The sequence below is a fragment of the Juglans regia genome, chromosome 14 (genome assembly GCF_001411555.2).
Source record: "Juglans regia cultivar Chandler chromosome 14, Walnut 2.0, whole genome shotgun sequence".
NCBI classification, from domain to species: domain Eukaryota; kingdom Viridiplantae; phylum Streptophyta; class Magnoliopsida; order Fagales; family Juglandaceae; genus Juglans; species Juglans regia.
This window is the reverse complement of record NC_049914.1, coordinates 5,996,552-6,009,810: the sequence shown is the minus strand read 5'-3', so window position 1 is coordinate 6,009,810 and position 13,259 is coordinate 5,996,552. Positions and strand designations below refer to the sequence as shown.

Genomic DNA, 13,259 nt, shown 5'->3' with positions numbered 1-13,259 from the left:
AATATTAATAAATTAATATAACCTGCAAATCATGTTTAGAACTCAAATGTTGTTTAATTTATATATACTTTCCTGAATTTCTTTTAAGAACTCCAGTGGATCGACCATGTATACCGGCACCTAACCTTGAGGCAATGAAGTACGTACGCCAAGTACCCCAATTACCAACGTCCAATTAGGCTACATATCTATAGAGGTACGTACAATATTTTACGCCCAACGCATTTGATCATACGATACATGCATGTTAAAATGGTATTTGGTACGTATGACTTCTATTTCTTCCAATATTCTGTATATCATGAGATCGAAGGCAAAAGAAATTAATTCAAATGTCATAAAGGTAGGCAATTTTCTTTTTCAGAGAACGATTGCGCTGGCTCCATTGGACAAAATCGAATCTGCAATTTTTCTGAGACTGGTTTTATAGAGGACGGTATCCCAATTTTTCTAGCCCTCATTTATGACTGAAGAAAACCGTGGTTACATCTTGATAGCCATTATTTCTGGGACTGGTTGAAAGCTTCAAATCCATATTATATATCTTCTAATTACTTTCAATTAAATACCCTTTTTAATTTGAGCCTTGCGTGTATAGATGGAGGTCAATTTCGAGTAATTGGTTTGAGATGGATCATTCTTTGAGGGCTTTTGGTTTACTTTTATTTGGAGATATATTGTCAACTCAATGAACTTCTGTACTGATCATCTTCTTACAAAAACGACGACAACAAAATATTGAGGCTTATATATATAATTTTTGTTGTAATTTCTAAACAGAAACATTAATAAATATGGTTAGTCCCATTATTATTTTCCAAGACACAAATTAAAGGTATATATAATATGGTAGAATCACAATTGCCATTTCCATTATCCCCCCCAAGAAGGAACAGTTCTTCTAGCTAGACGTTGACTTTCCTGCAATTCAGCCTGATTTCTCCTTCTGCACCAGTGAGGGGTTTCATATTACCCATCTTGATCATGGAAGCACCAAAGTCTTTAGCAAAACTATGTGGGTTTTTACTGTATTGCCTCACCAGTTTGTCACTTTGACTACCATCACCCTTGAAGAGCTGCTGATCAGAATGGAGGAGACCCTTCGATTCCATCAAAGCCTTGAAGTACACCGTGTCAAATCCCTTTGGAGTTGCATCGAGTGGCGCTCTGTTGTTATCTCCTCCACTTACAGGGCACCCTTTCTTTAGGGAGGCTGCAAATCTGGGGTTAATGTTTGTCTCATTGTAAAGCCTTCCCCGGAAGGTGATGCACCGAGCAATTCCAATGCTGTGACCTCCTGAAAGGGCAACAAGGTCTTTCAAGTCTAGACCATGAGATTGGAAGTTGGAGAGAAGCTGAGAGAAGTTGAAAAACGGGGGAGGAAGATTTGTATTTGCGTCATTCCTGCTTGCAGTTCTTGCATCTTTTCTCCCTAATGGTACTTTGTAGGAAAATAAACGACCTCCCAGCTAGAATACAAGCAAAGAAGCTCATTAGTTTTGAGTTAAGGCAGTAAATATACGTACTAATTATCCTCAGGATAAAAGATTTTCTAATGCAGTACTCACTATTTCGACAGAGTCACGAGCTGCAACAGCCAAGATATCTGCACATGAAACCACATTGCTGCCGCATTTTTCATTGACAGCATCTTTTATTTGATCGACCACTTCAAAACCCCTAACCGAGTTGAAATTTGGTAAGGCCGTCTTCTCACCAGTAAAGTTGGCTGTGTCGTCTAGCAGAATTGATCCATCGCAACCCTGTCAATATTCCAACCATCAGTATTTCAGGAACATAGATCATTAATTAATGACGGTACACACACAGATATATATAGCAATTGTTGGTTGGCTCCACTTGAAATATTACACCATGCATGAGATTCATGAAAAAGGTTATGCTTGATCCGGATGTCGTGTGTGATCTTTCCCAAAACAGTTACCAGAGAGTGCTGCTCACAGGAGCATTTAGGTTATTCTTGATATAGATTTGGCTTATTAACATCTACGTTGAAAAGCAAACTATCGTAATGGCTATGCGTGCGTGTGCGTGTGCATGTGTAGACCTGACTTAATGGATAAAGAAACACGTTTGCAAGGAAAACGATGATCAAAGCCGTCACATGCATGGAACTTACATTGACAAAGCAGTCATGGAAATGCAGGCGAAGTAGTGATGCGCCCATTCGTGGCTCCTTAGCAATAGCGCCCTTGACAACTGATTTGATGACTTCCAATGCCCGAGGGCATTTTTTCTTATAGAAAGTATGAGAACTTAGTTGTGCAGACGTAGGGTTCAAAATGGCAGCAAGAGAGAATAGTACTGCAAGTACACACAGTACAACAGATTGAAAAGCAGCCATGCTAGCGTATTAATTTGCTCAGGCTGTGTATCAAATTGATGTGAAAACAAGGTAGAGGGTATGTGTTTATATAGAGGAACTCGTATCGAAAGCTTACTAATTAATGTTGCCTAATTCCTTATATTGCGTTTCCAGTACTGTTCCTTGTATAGCGAACATAATTATATATATACAAATATATATATATATAATTATGGTCGATGTATATTATAATTAACATACTACAGAGTCAAATTACACAACCGGCCTCCGGCGCGCGCCCCCCCCCCCAAAAAAAACACGGTTTTAGGAAAAAGAAATGATAAAGGCTGGATGTGATCATCATCAATATAGGAAACGGTCAACAACAATATCATCATTGAAAGACCATCGTAATACATGTTTTATAAATAAAGAAAAATTTTTCGTATCAATCACTATTCATCACTCTTCACCCTATAAAAATACCATCATACCTTATGAAAAACACTCACACATCTTATGGAAAAATTATAGATGTGGAGTGTGGAAGTGCATAATGACTAATGTATAGTATTACTAGTACATCATGTAAACCTACGTGTCCGCGCATGCTTAAGCGGTTTTGGATTGAAGACATAAAAATTTACGAGTACTTTTATAATTTCAAAAAGAAGCTCTTGACATTGCACGCAAATAGATCGATCATTTTTCTAGTGTCAAAGCTAGCCTTGCCAATTGTTATAAATGCCATCCATGGATAGCAAAACGTACGATCCAATGGGCATAAAATGGATTTAGTATTTCTTTTTAGTGCTTTTGTAAAATGTTCCAGTTTTTTATTGAAGAGAAATTAATGGTTGGAATTTGAATTGACTTGGCCGACGGATCGAATGAATACTTGTGAGTAAAACTACAATGCAGGCATATATAGCTGGTTCTGATCAGATCTAATCCGTACTCAGATCATTTTTTTAAGATTTTCTAGCTAGTTCATGAAATGACTCCAACATTTTTAAAATGCATGCAAACAAAAAGTCAATTATGTGATGAATCATAATATTATTATTTTTTTGCCACTAGTTTGGTACGTAGTAGGAACCCTAGCTTGGTCCAGTGCATACCATACAACTTGCTTGGGACATATTAAATTCCAGAGTTGCAGTTCAATTCATCTAATCGCAAGTTCAGCAAATATATATTGCACGTTGCACGCCTACCTACCTTTACCGTGATTGGTACATGCACGCGCAGGTTCAGCAGCAACATGATTTAATATATATGTTGTTCTGTATTGCACGCAATGAGCATGTTTCTAACGTACCACAGATAGATATATATACACTTGCACACCGGCCCCCCAAGTACTGTTTTTTGACCGTTCTCTTAGAGCATTCTCATTGGATTAGTCAAAATTAAAATACATTTTTGATATATATAAGATGAATTTAACTTTTAGCTATTCTATTTACATAAGTCTCCACATTGAAATAACTATTTTTTCATTATATGACAATAAAATAATAAAAGATGAATTTGACTTTGACTATTCACATTAAATCTCTATATTGAATTATCCATTTATTCATAAGTAATTAGTAATTTTAAAAATATTTTAATTTTTTTAATTATGAAATTATTTTATTTTATCATATTTTACTATTCATAATATTATATATTAACTAATAATCATATTCTAATTAAATTATGGGTTAAGAAAATTATATTTTTTCAATTGTTATTTAATGCTATAACCACAAACGTCTAATTATACTTACCTAAAATTCTATATAAATATGTTAATTTACAAACCAATCCAATATTTCCCATCCAACTATATATATATATTTTTTTTACCAGATTTTTTTTTCCTCTAAGCTCATCTGCTTTGTATTGGAAGTATAAAGATATATATGAAATTTGTAGAGGTTACAGTGACTGGGGGGAGGCTTCAGGTGATAGACTTGACAACCAATCCAATAAAACCCTGGCAATGGCATTAACTTTAGCCTATTGCATACCACATAATTTTCTTGCCTCTGAACACACAAAAAGGGAAGAATAATACGAGAGAGAAGGCGTCTGGGTCTTGGTGCGAAGGGCGTCTGGGTCTTGCGAGGGAAAGAATAAAACCGTGGGAAGGGGAAAAGGGAACCCGCGTACATGATGGAGACTTCGGGAGAGAAAAAGATGAATGAATAGTGTGTTTTAAATTTGAAAATTAGTTTAGATATTACTGTAACTATATTCTAAATATTTGAAATATAACTAATTCAATGTGAACTATTTTATGACTTAATAGTTAAATTCTCATTGAATTTAACTTTTAGCTAATTCAATGAGAATGCTCTTAATAGTTAATATATAATTAAGTTTAGTTGAGGGCAATTATTCAAAGAATTAGTAATGAGTAATAATTAGGGAAAATATATACTATACGGCCGGAGGAGTTTTACACGTAAGTATGAGTAATAATTAACAACAGAAATGAGTGATTAATCTTTAAATGGAGGAGCAGAAGATCAAATTTACATGAGTAAGTAGTGTGGCATTATTGAACTTGAGATAAATATTGAAAATAAAATAAAATATTGTTAGAATATATTTTTTTAATATTATTTTTATTTTAAGATTTGAAAAAATTAAATTATTTATTTTATTTTATACGAGAGTTTGAAAAAATTGTAATGAGTAGATAAAAATTGTTTAATTCCCAAGATTAGCGAGGGGCATATAAATTATGAGAACCCCATCTAAATCGAACTCTCAAGAGCAGCAGATCATCACGTGGGGCACCTAGCTATTAGAATCACTTATTTATAAGCTTCTTACCTTTAACCACAACCCCACGTACATTTTCATCTACCATTTAATCAAGGAATAGATATTGGGGAATAGATATATTGGATATATTGGGAACTTAGGACTTGTATTTTCATATGTCATCAATAGATCAACAAATTCAAATAGAGAAAGTCTATACATCTGCCCATTTCCTCACATACGGCACACGAATTCTGATGTGGCCTTTTTTTTTTTTTTTTTAAATTCTATCTATACGTGCGTTTAGATAGAATAAAACATTTCGAATACCCCCTCCCCCCGCGTTCTTCCTCCCCCCTCCCTGTGCGCACGTTCTTCCTCCCCAGCATTCTTCCTCTGCCATCACGTTCTTCCTCTTCACGTCTGCCATCACATTTTTCCTCCGGCCTCTTCACATCCGGCACCGTCCAGGACCGCCGAAGCCACCGTCCATGTTCTAGAACCCAACACTTTGCTGCAATTTGTACTTGATCTCAACAAAGACATCGGCAAAATTTATTAGGCAAATAGCATCGGCAAAAATACCTTCTACATAAGATATATCAAGGGTACCAAAATTGAGGGGCACCGTGAGTATTGGGGCAAAATATTTTCTTTGAGTTTTTTTTTCAAACACTTGCTATTCATTTCTCAAAGTGGCGTTATCAATCCATATCCTCACATATTTTCTAGCCCAGATTACAATCACCATAACAAAGAGATACAATCACTCAAAATATTACACAGAATTTGAAAAAATTACCCAGAAAATCGACAGGAAGCCTCTCTCGGGGCCAAGAGATGTGATTTTTCTTCCAGATCAGCGCAGCCCGTTGTCACGGCTTTGGGAGTCGAGCTCCGTCGAGTTGCCTTCGTGGTAGTGGCGGTCAAGGTCTTGAGAGAGGAAGAAGTTGATTCAGGGAGGGAGAGGCGAGAGAGGGAGTGTCGGGGAGGGAGAGGCGAGAGCCGCGAGCCACGAGCCACGAGCGAGGGGAGGGAGAGGCGAGAGAGGGAGTGTCGGGGAGGGAGTTGATTCAGGGAGGGAGAAGCGAGTGATGGCGCGGGTGAGGCGAGAGTGAGGCGAGAGGGGGAGTTGATTCGGGGAGGGAGAGGTGAGAGATGGAGTTGATTTGTGAGAGAGGGAAATGTTTTCGGGGGCGAGAACCAGACGAATTTGGAATCGGACCGGAGGAAGACGAACCGGTTTGCCAGGTGGACTTTCGTGTGGAGTGTGAAAATGGGAACCGGACTAGGAATAGAATTTCTCATTCAAATATATATGCAATATGCACCTTAATTAGTTTGTGAGCGGCTAGAACTAAATCTTAGAAGAGAGGCCAGACTCTTTAGTCTGATCTTACACGTACAACTCTTAAATGAACATAAAGTAGGCACGCACCATGATTTCATGCAATATGGAGAACATATTAATACGTCCAAGGGTGGCACGCAGTATCTCCAGAGAATCAATTAATGCTGGTTCCATGGCAGCATCGAACCCATAACACAAGGAGTTGGGGTTATTCCTAAGCCCAAATCCTGCCTTCTAGATTACCACAATTATCAAAAGCGCCTTTAGGCTCAAAAGCTAGAAAGAACTCGTGTTCTAATTTTGATCGATGGAGAAACAGGGGAAAGCAACTGGGGGCTTATTACCAAGCCTAAAATTAAATCCTGCTTCTAGGTTAATACCACAATAATAAGAAGTGACTCAGTGACTTGAGACTCAAAAGCTAGAAAGGACTCGTGTTCTAGTTTTGATCAAAGTCCAGACTCGAACGCATACTATTCAGAAAATAATATGGGTCGTTGTTATATAATCCTGAAATTTGATGATTAAAGTGACAATGAGTGGACCATGAGGTTACTGGTAGAGCTCGATGAATAAGGCAACGACTCGTCATCGTGGATGTCATCATCTGCTCCTCCTAGCTAGCTTTCTAGATGCTTTACGAAAGTAACGAATATATTAGCTTATCTGATTTTACTTCTAAAATCTTAGGCACGAACTGAAGTAGGGGGTTTCTCATTGAAAGGCTCTATTAAATTGGCCTATTGAATGCACAAGGTTAGATTTGACTCACTTGTAGGGAACGAACAGAGTGTTGCTACACATAAGTCGATGTGTTAACACACTACTTATAGCGAGACCCATTATAATTTAAAAAAAAATATATCAAAACACCAATCATTTTTTAACATAGCTGATGTGGAAAGCTTCTACATCAGCGGTGTCCTAGGTGTGTTAAAAGATAAAGCTTCTAAATAGATTTTCTCGAACAAGAAAGGAAGAAAGAAAAGAGGCACTCACAAATTACAAATGGTAAAACTAAGTAACTTTGCAGTTAGATCATGCTTGGTGAATGTTGTGGATCGCCGCACTGACACTTTTACAATCAAACTCCATGGTCTTCATCCAGTTCTCAAAGTCTCCAATTTCCTATCAAACAAACAAATGCCGGACCGAAACTTAGTATAACTACAACTGAAAGACAAGCTCAAGATGCACACAAAAAATAATACAACCACATCTGAAAGACAGGCACAGGGACATAACCATTTAAAAGAAAAATAACTTACTCCGGAATTCTTAAAAGCCTAACAATTATTTATCATACAAATTATTCAAATTTAATTTTTTTTCTTTTTGTTTCAATATCTACCGCAACATAGTTATTCCTTACTTCAACATTTAAAATAATTTTTTTTGGGTAAGTGAGAATATACTCATTAGAGGAAACCTATACCCTTCATCCACAGCATAACAAGCTCATAAAAAGTGGATTAGAGAAACAAAAAATACCCACCAAAGCAAACACAGCACCTGCTTAACACAAGCTCAAGAGAGACTATAACCATGCCATTGTGACTCACAAACTGCCTCACGCATACACAACAACCCCCAAAACCATAACACAAGAAATAAGAACAACGGTCCCAACAATATCCAACACATTCCGACAGCCTCTCATTCTTCAGAGCAGAAGACAACGGTCCAAGTAGCAAACCTCAAAACCAACACAAAACAGGAACCAAGAGAACCAAGGTCCATCAAAAACAAAAGGCCTCGGCCCTCCACACTCATAACCTAAGCACCTCAAAAAATCAGGCAACCTTAACATCTCAAAATACTTTATAATCCTGAACCCTACAACAATTTACAATGCTCCAAGTTTTAGGGAAGGCAGAAAACCATGGAGATGGTTAATGCTAGCCCTAACAAGATGCAATATATTCCAATAGACAATGATTAAGCTGTTAGAGGAGTTCCTCATACATCTTGAGATTTCTCTCCCTCCAAATGAGTACTCAAAGGCAGCCAATGATAATCTTAAGGCCTGGTTTGGATAGAGAGATGCTTCCTTCTCATCTCATCTCATCCCATATCATTTTAATAACCAAACACCACAAACACAAACACTTTTCAATTTCAAATCTTTAACTTTTTCATCTAATCTTTACCTAATTATTAGAACTTTCCCAAATTTCCAAACATAACACAAAAAATAATTCAACTTTTTCAAATCTCAAAACAAAAATAATATTCCAAAATAATATTTTAATTTTATACTATTTTTATTCAATTTTTTCTCTCTTTTCCCAACTCACTATCCCAACCAGGCCTAACTGTTAGAGGACTTTCCTTAAATCAATTGGACATCCAAGAGCAAGAGATTGCCGAAAGTGACAATCAAAATAGAACTATCATAGACTTACCAATATACGGAAATTTTTATGAAAGGAAACAGATGTAGATACCAATTGTTGGAGATAATATTAAATTAAGGGGAGGTTTGGATAGTGAGTTGAGAAATGAGATGAAAGTTGAAAGTTAAATAAAATATCGTTAGAAAATTATTTTTTAATAGTATTTTTGTTTTTGGATTTGAAAAAGTTTAATTGTTTATTATATTTTGTGTGGGAGTTTGAGAAAGTTTTTTTTTTCTTTTTTTATAAGTAAAAATCTTATATATATCAAAAAGGAATAACCAAGTACACTGATGTATACAAGAAAACACCTTGCCCATTGACTCAAATGACATTTGAGTTTGAGAAAGTTGTTATTAGATGAGATGAGTTGAAAGACTCTCTCAATCCAAACAAGGCCAAAGACTTGATTTAAAATTATGTTTATATGTTTATCTTGATTTGATTAGTATTAATGATCAAATCAAAGTTGATTAGAATACTACCTAGATTAAGTTGATGTATATTACTTTGATTTTATTTTATTTTTTTATGTTGGGGAACCTCTCCAAGGCAAGGCCCTTTGGACCCACCCCTGCAGAGTAAACCCGGTCCCGTACACTGCACCCTCAGAAGTTTCTCTACACGGAACTGGTTAAATCGCTGACTTTTCACAAGGGAGTGTGACCCCAAAGGATTGTTTGCACTTATGAGGTGTTGAACTTTGGACCTTGAAGAGCTTGATACCCCAAGACCAAAGCCTTCACGACTTAGGCCAATCCCTTGGGGTTTATTACTTTGATTTGAACACTCTTATTTCTCTTGGCCTCTTTCTCTATAAATAGGGGTCTATGACTTGTATTTATGAACAATTGAGAATAGAAAAATTTGTAGCCCTCCAAGTTTCTCTCTCACCCTTCTCCTCTCCTTCCTCATCGCCTTTCCTATTATCTATTTTATTATTTTATTTTCACCATGGTATGAGATCCACAGGTTCCTTGTGGACTATTTCCGTAATTTTTTCAACATTTGTTTTCCCCGACAAGCCTGTCAATGCTAGGGTAATTTTTCTCAACGTTTTTTTTCGACAAGCATGTCGCCGCTCAATGCTTTCCAACCTTCAACGTTGATCCTCCTGAAACCAAATTTTAGAATTAAGTTCGCATGGTACATATCATCCGATCTATGAAAGACCCAATCCCATACGCCATCACATGCGCCGCCATGGTCCACCACAACATTTAACTCTCAACACCGTATTTTCTTTTTCAAATTTTAACAATATATTCTACCTTATTACTTATAAAAAAAAAAACAATATATTCTAATAGAACAACCGCCGATGGGTTGAACGAGCCAAAAATAGACACTAGTAGACGCCCGCCGACCAAAGGTTATGTACTACCATCAATGCGCTGGCCAAATTCAAACTCGTAGGGCCATAGTGCGTGACACATGTCGGCATTACAATGTGTCACGTCAGCAATGGTTCCTGCATTAGCGCCACATTAGCCTTGACCGTTGACTTTGGTCGGGGTTCCTCCTACTCGATTTTTCGGGCTGGTTTTATATTTTCCGTCTATGTTTTGCATTCAACTTCTCCCGATGGCTAAAATTTCTTCTAATTTAGACAATTATGCCTCGTCTCACATCCATTCATATAGAGTATCCTTAATGGTTGTGAGTCTTTTTCTTTTTACTGGGTTTTGGCCTTCTAATATTGGTCTTATAGTTGACCATGGTCACATACAGACCATTGTTGGCCATAGCTTCAAAGTTGATGTTCTAGTTGTCAGTCACTTCATCATCAACACCATTTCCATCATCTCATCGACAATCAATCAATAGATACGAAGACTACACTCAAATTTCAAACTCAATATTTCAAAGTTTTTCATCTTAAGTTTGAGAGGATGTTAGAAATAATATCAAATTAGTGGGTTTGGATAGATAGTTCAGATGAGATGTTTTGTGCAAAATTGAATAAAATATTGTTAAATATAATTTTTTAGTATTATTTTTAATTTGAAATTTGAAAAAGTTGAATTGTTTATTATATTTTTATATGAAAATTTGAAAAATTATAATGATGACACGAGATGAGATAAGATCTTTTGTGTATCCAAACCCACCCTTAACTCTTAATTTGAAATTATCTTGATTTGATTAGTATTAATCAAATAGTTATTAGAATACTACCTAAATTAAGTTGATGTATATTACTTTGATTAGAACATTTAATACAGAATCTGTTTCTATAAAAATAAATGATTTGTACAAGTCCTAAATAGACAAGTCACATATAAGTCCTTGTAAAAAAATGGATCCCACCTTAAAAAAATATGAAAAAACAATATTATTTATTAGTGAAACTCATTATTTTACAAAAAGTTTGTATGAAACTTGTTTATTTGAAACTTGTATTTAACATTACTCTTTTATAAATAGGGGTCTACGCCTAGTATTTATGAACACTTCAAATAGAAAAGATTTAGGTCATCTTCCCCCCCGCCCCCCTCCTTTTCTATTTTCTATTTTATTATTTTATTTTATTTTCATCATCAATAATAGTAAGAAAGGGAACAAAAAAAAAAGTGGTACCCAACCTTGATAGCGGTGTTGATAGCATGAGTGGCGGTAAGCCAGTGATCGGTCTGCTTCATGAAGCGGGCAATCGTCGCAGCCAGAGCTCGGATTTCGAGCTCGATTCGCTTCTGGTTGACGAATGCCTCTTGTACTCCACCGTTCACGGCGTCCACCAACAGATCGGAAACTCGCGCAGCGTTTCGAATCGCATCTTTCTTCGCTCTCTCTGTCCAGATTAAATTACAAACAAAATGAAAAAGAAAAAATGTGGCGTTTGGGGGAAATCGCAAATTCTATCACAGATTTTCAGATTCAGGAACTGACCGGTGTGCTCGCGGAGTCCGAGAGAGGCTTCATGATGATGGTGGATAAACTGGAGCAGAGAAGCTTCCAGGCCTCCTGGATCTGCGTTTGGCGTCTCGGAGGATGAGGAAGAATACGGCACGCGCGTACGCGCCAGGGGAAGTTGGGGTGAATACATGTGTGTTGCTCCGAACGCCTGTCGCACTTGACGGGAATAAAACACTGTAAAAAAATGATAGGTATCTAATATTATTAAAATATTATTTTTAATAATATTATTATTTTAATATTTAAAAATTTGAATTATTTATTATATATTTTATAAAAATATAAAAAAATATATTGATAAGATGAGATTAGAACAATTTTTAATCTAAATTGGAGCTTAATTAATCAAAATTTAATTTTATATTAGATTATTTATCTAATTTTTATATTATTTTTTATCTATTTTTCTTTATAGTATTTTACTAATTTAAAGGTCATAACTTATTTTTTAATAAAATAAAATATATTTTTTACCTGATTTTTCAATAATTTTTTACTTTTCAATATCTAATAATTATATTTTTAATTTTATCTAATACAATAAAATAACATAAAAAATTAAAAGAAAAATGAAAGCATGTTCGGTTATTTTTTTGAGTAGAGTGAGAAAATAAGAATATATTTTGACTATTTTATTGTCCATTCCAATTCCAAACTACCATAGATTAGCTAATATATGACTAATTAGATGAAATGCTTAGAGTATTGGTATTGAATTAATCAAATATATTTTTATCTTTAAATTTAACAAATATCATTTATATTTACTTCACATTGAATTAACTAAATTATTTTCATCTAAAATATAAGTTACAGTAAATTTATTCTTCTTTTCAAATATAAAAAGAACTATAACAAGTCTAAAAGTATTTTTAAAATTATTATATTATATATATGAATTTTTTATTCATAAGTGATTTTACCATCTATATACATATGATATTATTATATTACAGATTGTTGGATTATGAAAATAAAATAAAAATTAATTAAAAAAATATAAATAATAAATAATAATAATATTTTATTATTATAGAGTGTGTGATAGCTAATCCAATGTAGACTTGAAGCTTTGAATGATTAGCTAAAAGTGAAAAAGTTACATATTAGTCAAAATTTGAAGAATAAGATGGTCAATCTAACGCTAATGCTCTTAGGCCAGATCTAAGGACTTCTATTCTTTTATCATTAACACGTTATATTTTTCTGTTGCACGGCATGTGTTTCATTCTATTAATGCTTAAAAATAGTGCAACAAGCCGGAATGAGAGAAACAATCATTCTCGGTCTGTGGAGACCGTTCGTGCCTCGATCGGTGTAGTGTCAAACCTCCGCTAGTAGTCCGATGCGGCTATATGATGTCGGTGTGTACATACGTGGCGGTGGGTAGTAAATAAATACAAAGAAAATAAAGAGACAATGACACAAATTTATGTGATTCGGCGTAATGTCTATATCCATGGAGGTTTGGGGAGGGGATGATCCATTATAATATGTTTATTTAAAGTCT

The 13,259-nt window shown here is 35.2% G+C and overlaps 2 protein-coding genes across 5 annotated transcripts; both read right to left on the bottom strand.

Moving 5' to 3' along the window:
* Window positions 1-675: 675 nt before the first annotated feature.
* Window positions 676-2,438, bottom strand: LOC108996904 (cationic peroxidase 1-like). Its single transcript, XM_018972947.2, has 3 exons — window positions 2,141-2,438; window positions 1,569-1,763; window positions 676-1,469 (listed from the first exon to the last, which is right to left on the bottom strand). The coding sequence occupies exons 1-3, from the start codon at window positions 2,363-2,365 to the stop codon at window positions 906-908; spliced, it is 984 nt and encodes a 327-aa protein (XP_018828492.1). The 5' UTR covers window positions 2,366-2,438; the 3' UTR covers window positions 676-905.
* Window positions 2,439-5,351: 2,913 nt separating this feature from the next.
* Window positions 5,352-11,921, bottom strand: LOC108996988 (biogenesis of lysosome-related organelles complex 1 subunit 1). 4 transcript variants are annotated; one of them, XM_018973057.2, is made up of 4 exons: window positions 11,723-11,921; window positions 11,419-11,624; window positions 7,437-7,565; window positions 5,352-5,612 (listed from the first exon to the last, which is right to left on the bottom strand). In XM_018973057.2, the coding sequence occupies exons 1-3, from the start codon at window positions 11,877-11,879 to the stop codon at window positions 7,476-7,478; spliced, it is 453 nt and encodes a 150-aa protein (XP_018828602.1). In that variant the 5' UTR covers window positions 11,880-11,921; the 3' UTR covers window positions 5,352-5,612; window positions 7,437-7,475. The 4 variants fall into 4 exon arrangements, with proteins under 4 accessions (XP_018828602.1, XP_018828604.1, XP_018828605.1 ...); XM_018973059.2 differs by having other exon boundaries at window positions 5,352-5,618; window positions 11,723-11,916; XM_018973060.2 differs by having other exon boundaries at window positions 5,352-5,600; window positions 11,723-11,916.
* Between the last annotated feature and the right edge of the window lie 1,338 nt (window positions 11,922-13,259).

What these genes read in the sequence shown, in the direction of transcription:
- LOC108996904 (XM_018972947.2), bottom strand. Translation starts at nt 2,365, where the DNA reads ATGGCTGCTTTTCAATCTGTTGTACTGTGTGTACTTGCAGTACTATTC. An exon ending in TCCATGACTGCTTTGTCAAT is followed by an intron (nt 1,764 to 2,140) that starts GTAAGTTCCATG and finishes GAATATTGACAG; the next exon opens with GGTTGCGATGGATCAATTCT. An exon ending in CTCGTGACTCTGTCGAAATA is followed by an intron (nt 1,470 to 1,568) that starts GTGAGTACTGCA and finishes CTTGTATTCTAG; the next exon opens with CTGGGAGGTCGTTTATTTTC.
- LOC108996988 (XM_018973057.2), bottom strand. Translation starts at nt 11,879, where the DNA reads ATGTATTCACCCCAACTTCCCCTGGCGCGTACGCGCGTGCCGTATTCT. An exon ending in CGGACTCCGCGAGCACACCG is followed by an intron (nt 11,625 to 11,722) that starts GTCAGTTCCTGA and finishes TAATCTGGACAG; the next exon opens with AGAGAGCGAAGAAAGATGCG. An exon ending in CTATCAACACCGCTATCAAG is followed by an intron (nt 7,566 to 11,418) that starts GTTGGGTACCAC and finishes TTTGTTTGATAG; the next exon opens with GAAATTGGAGACTTTGAGAA.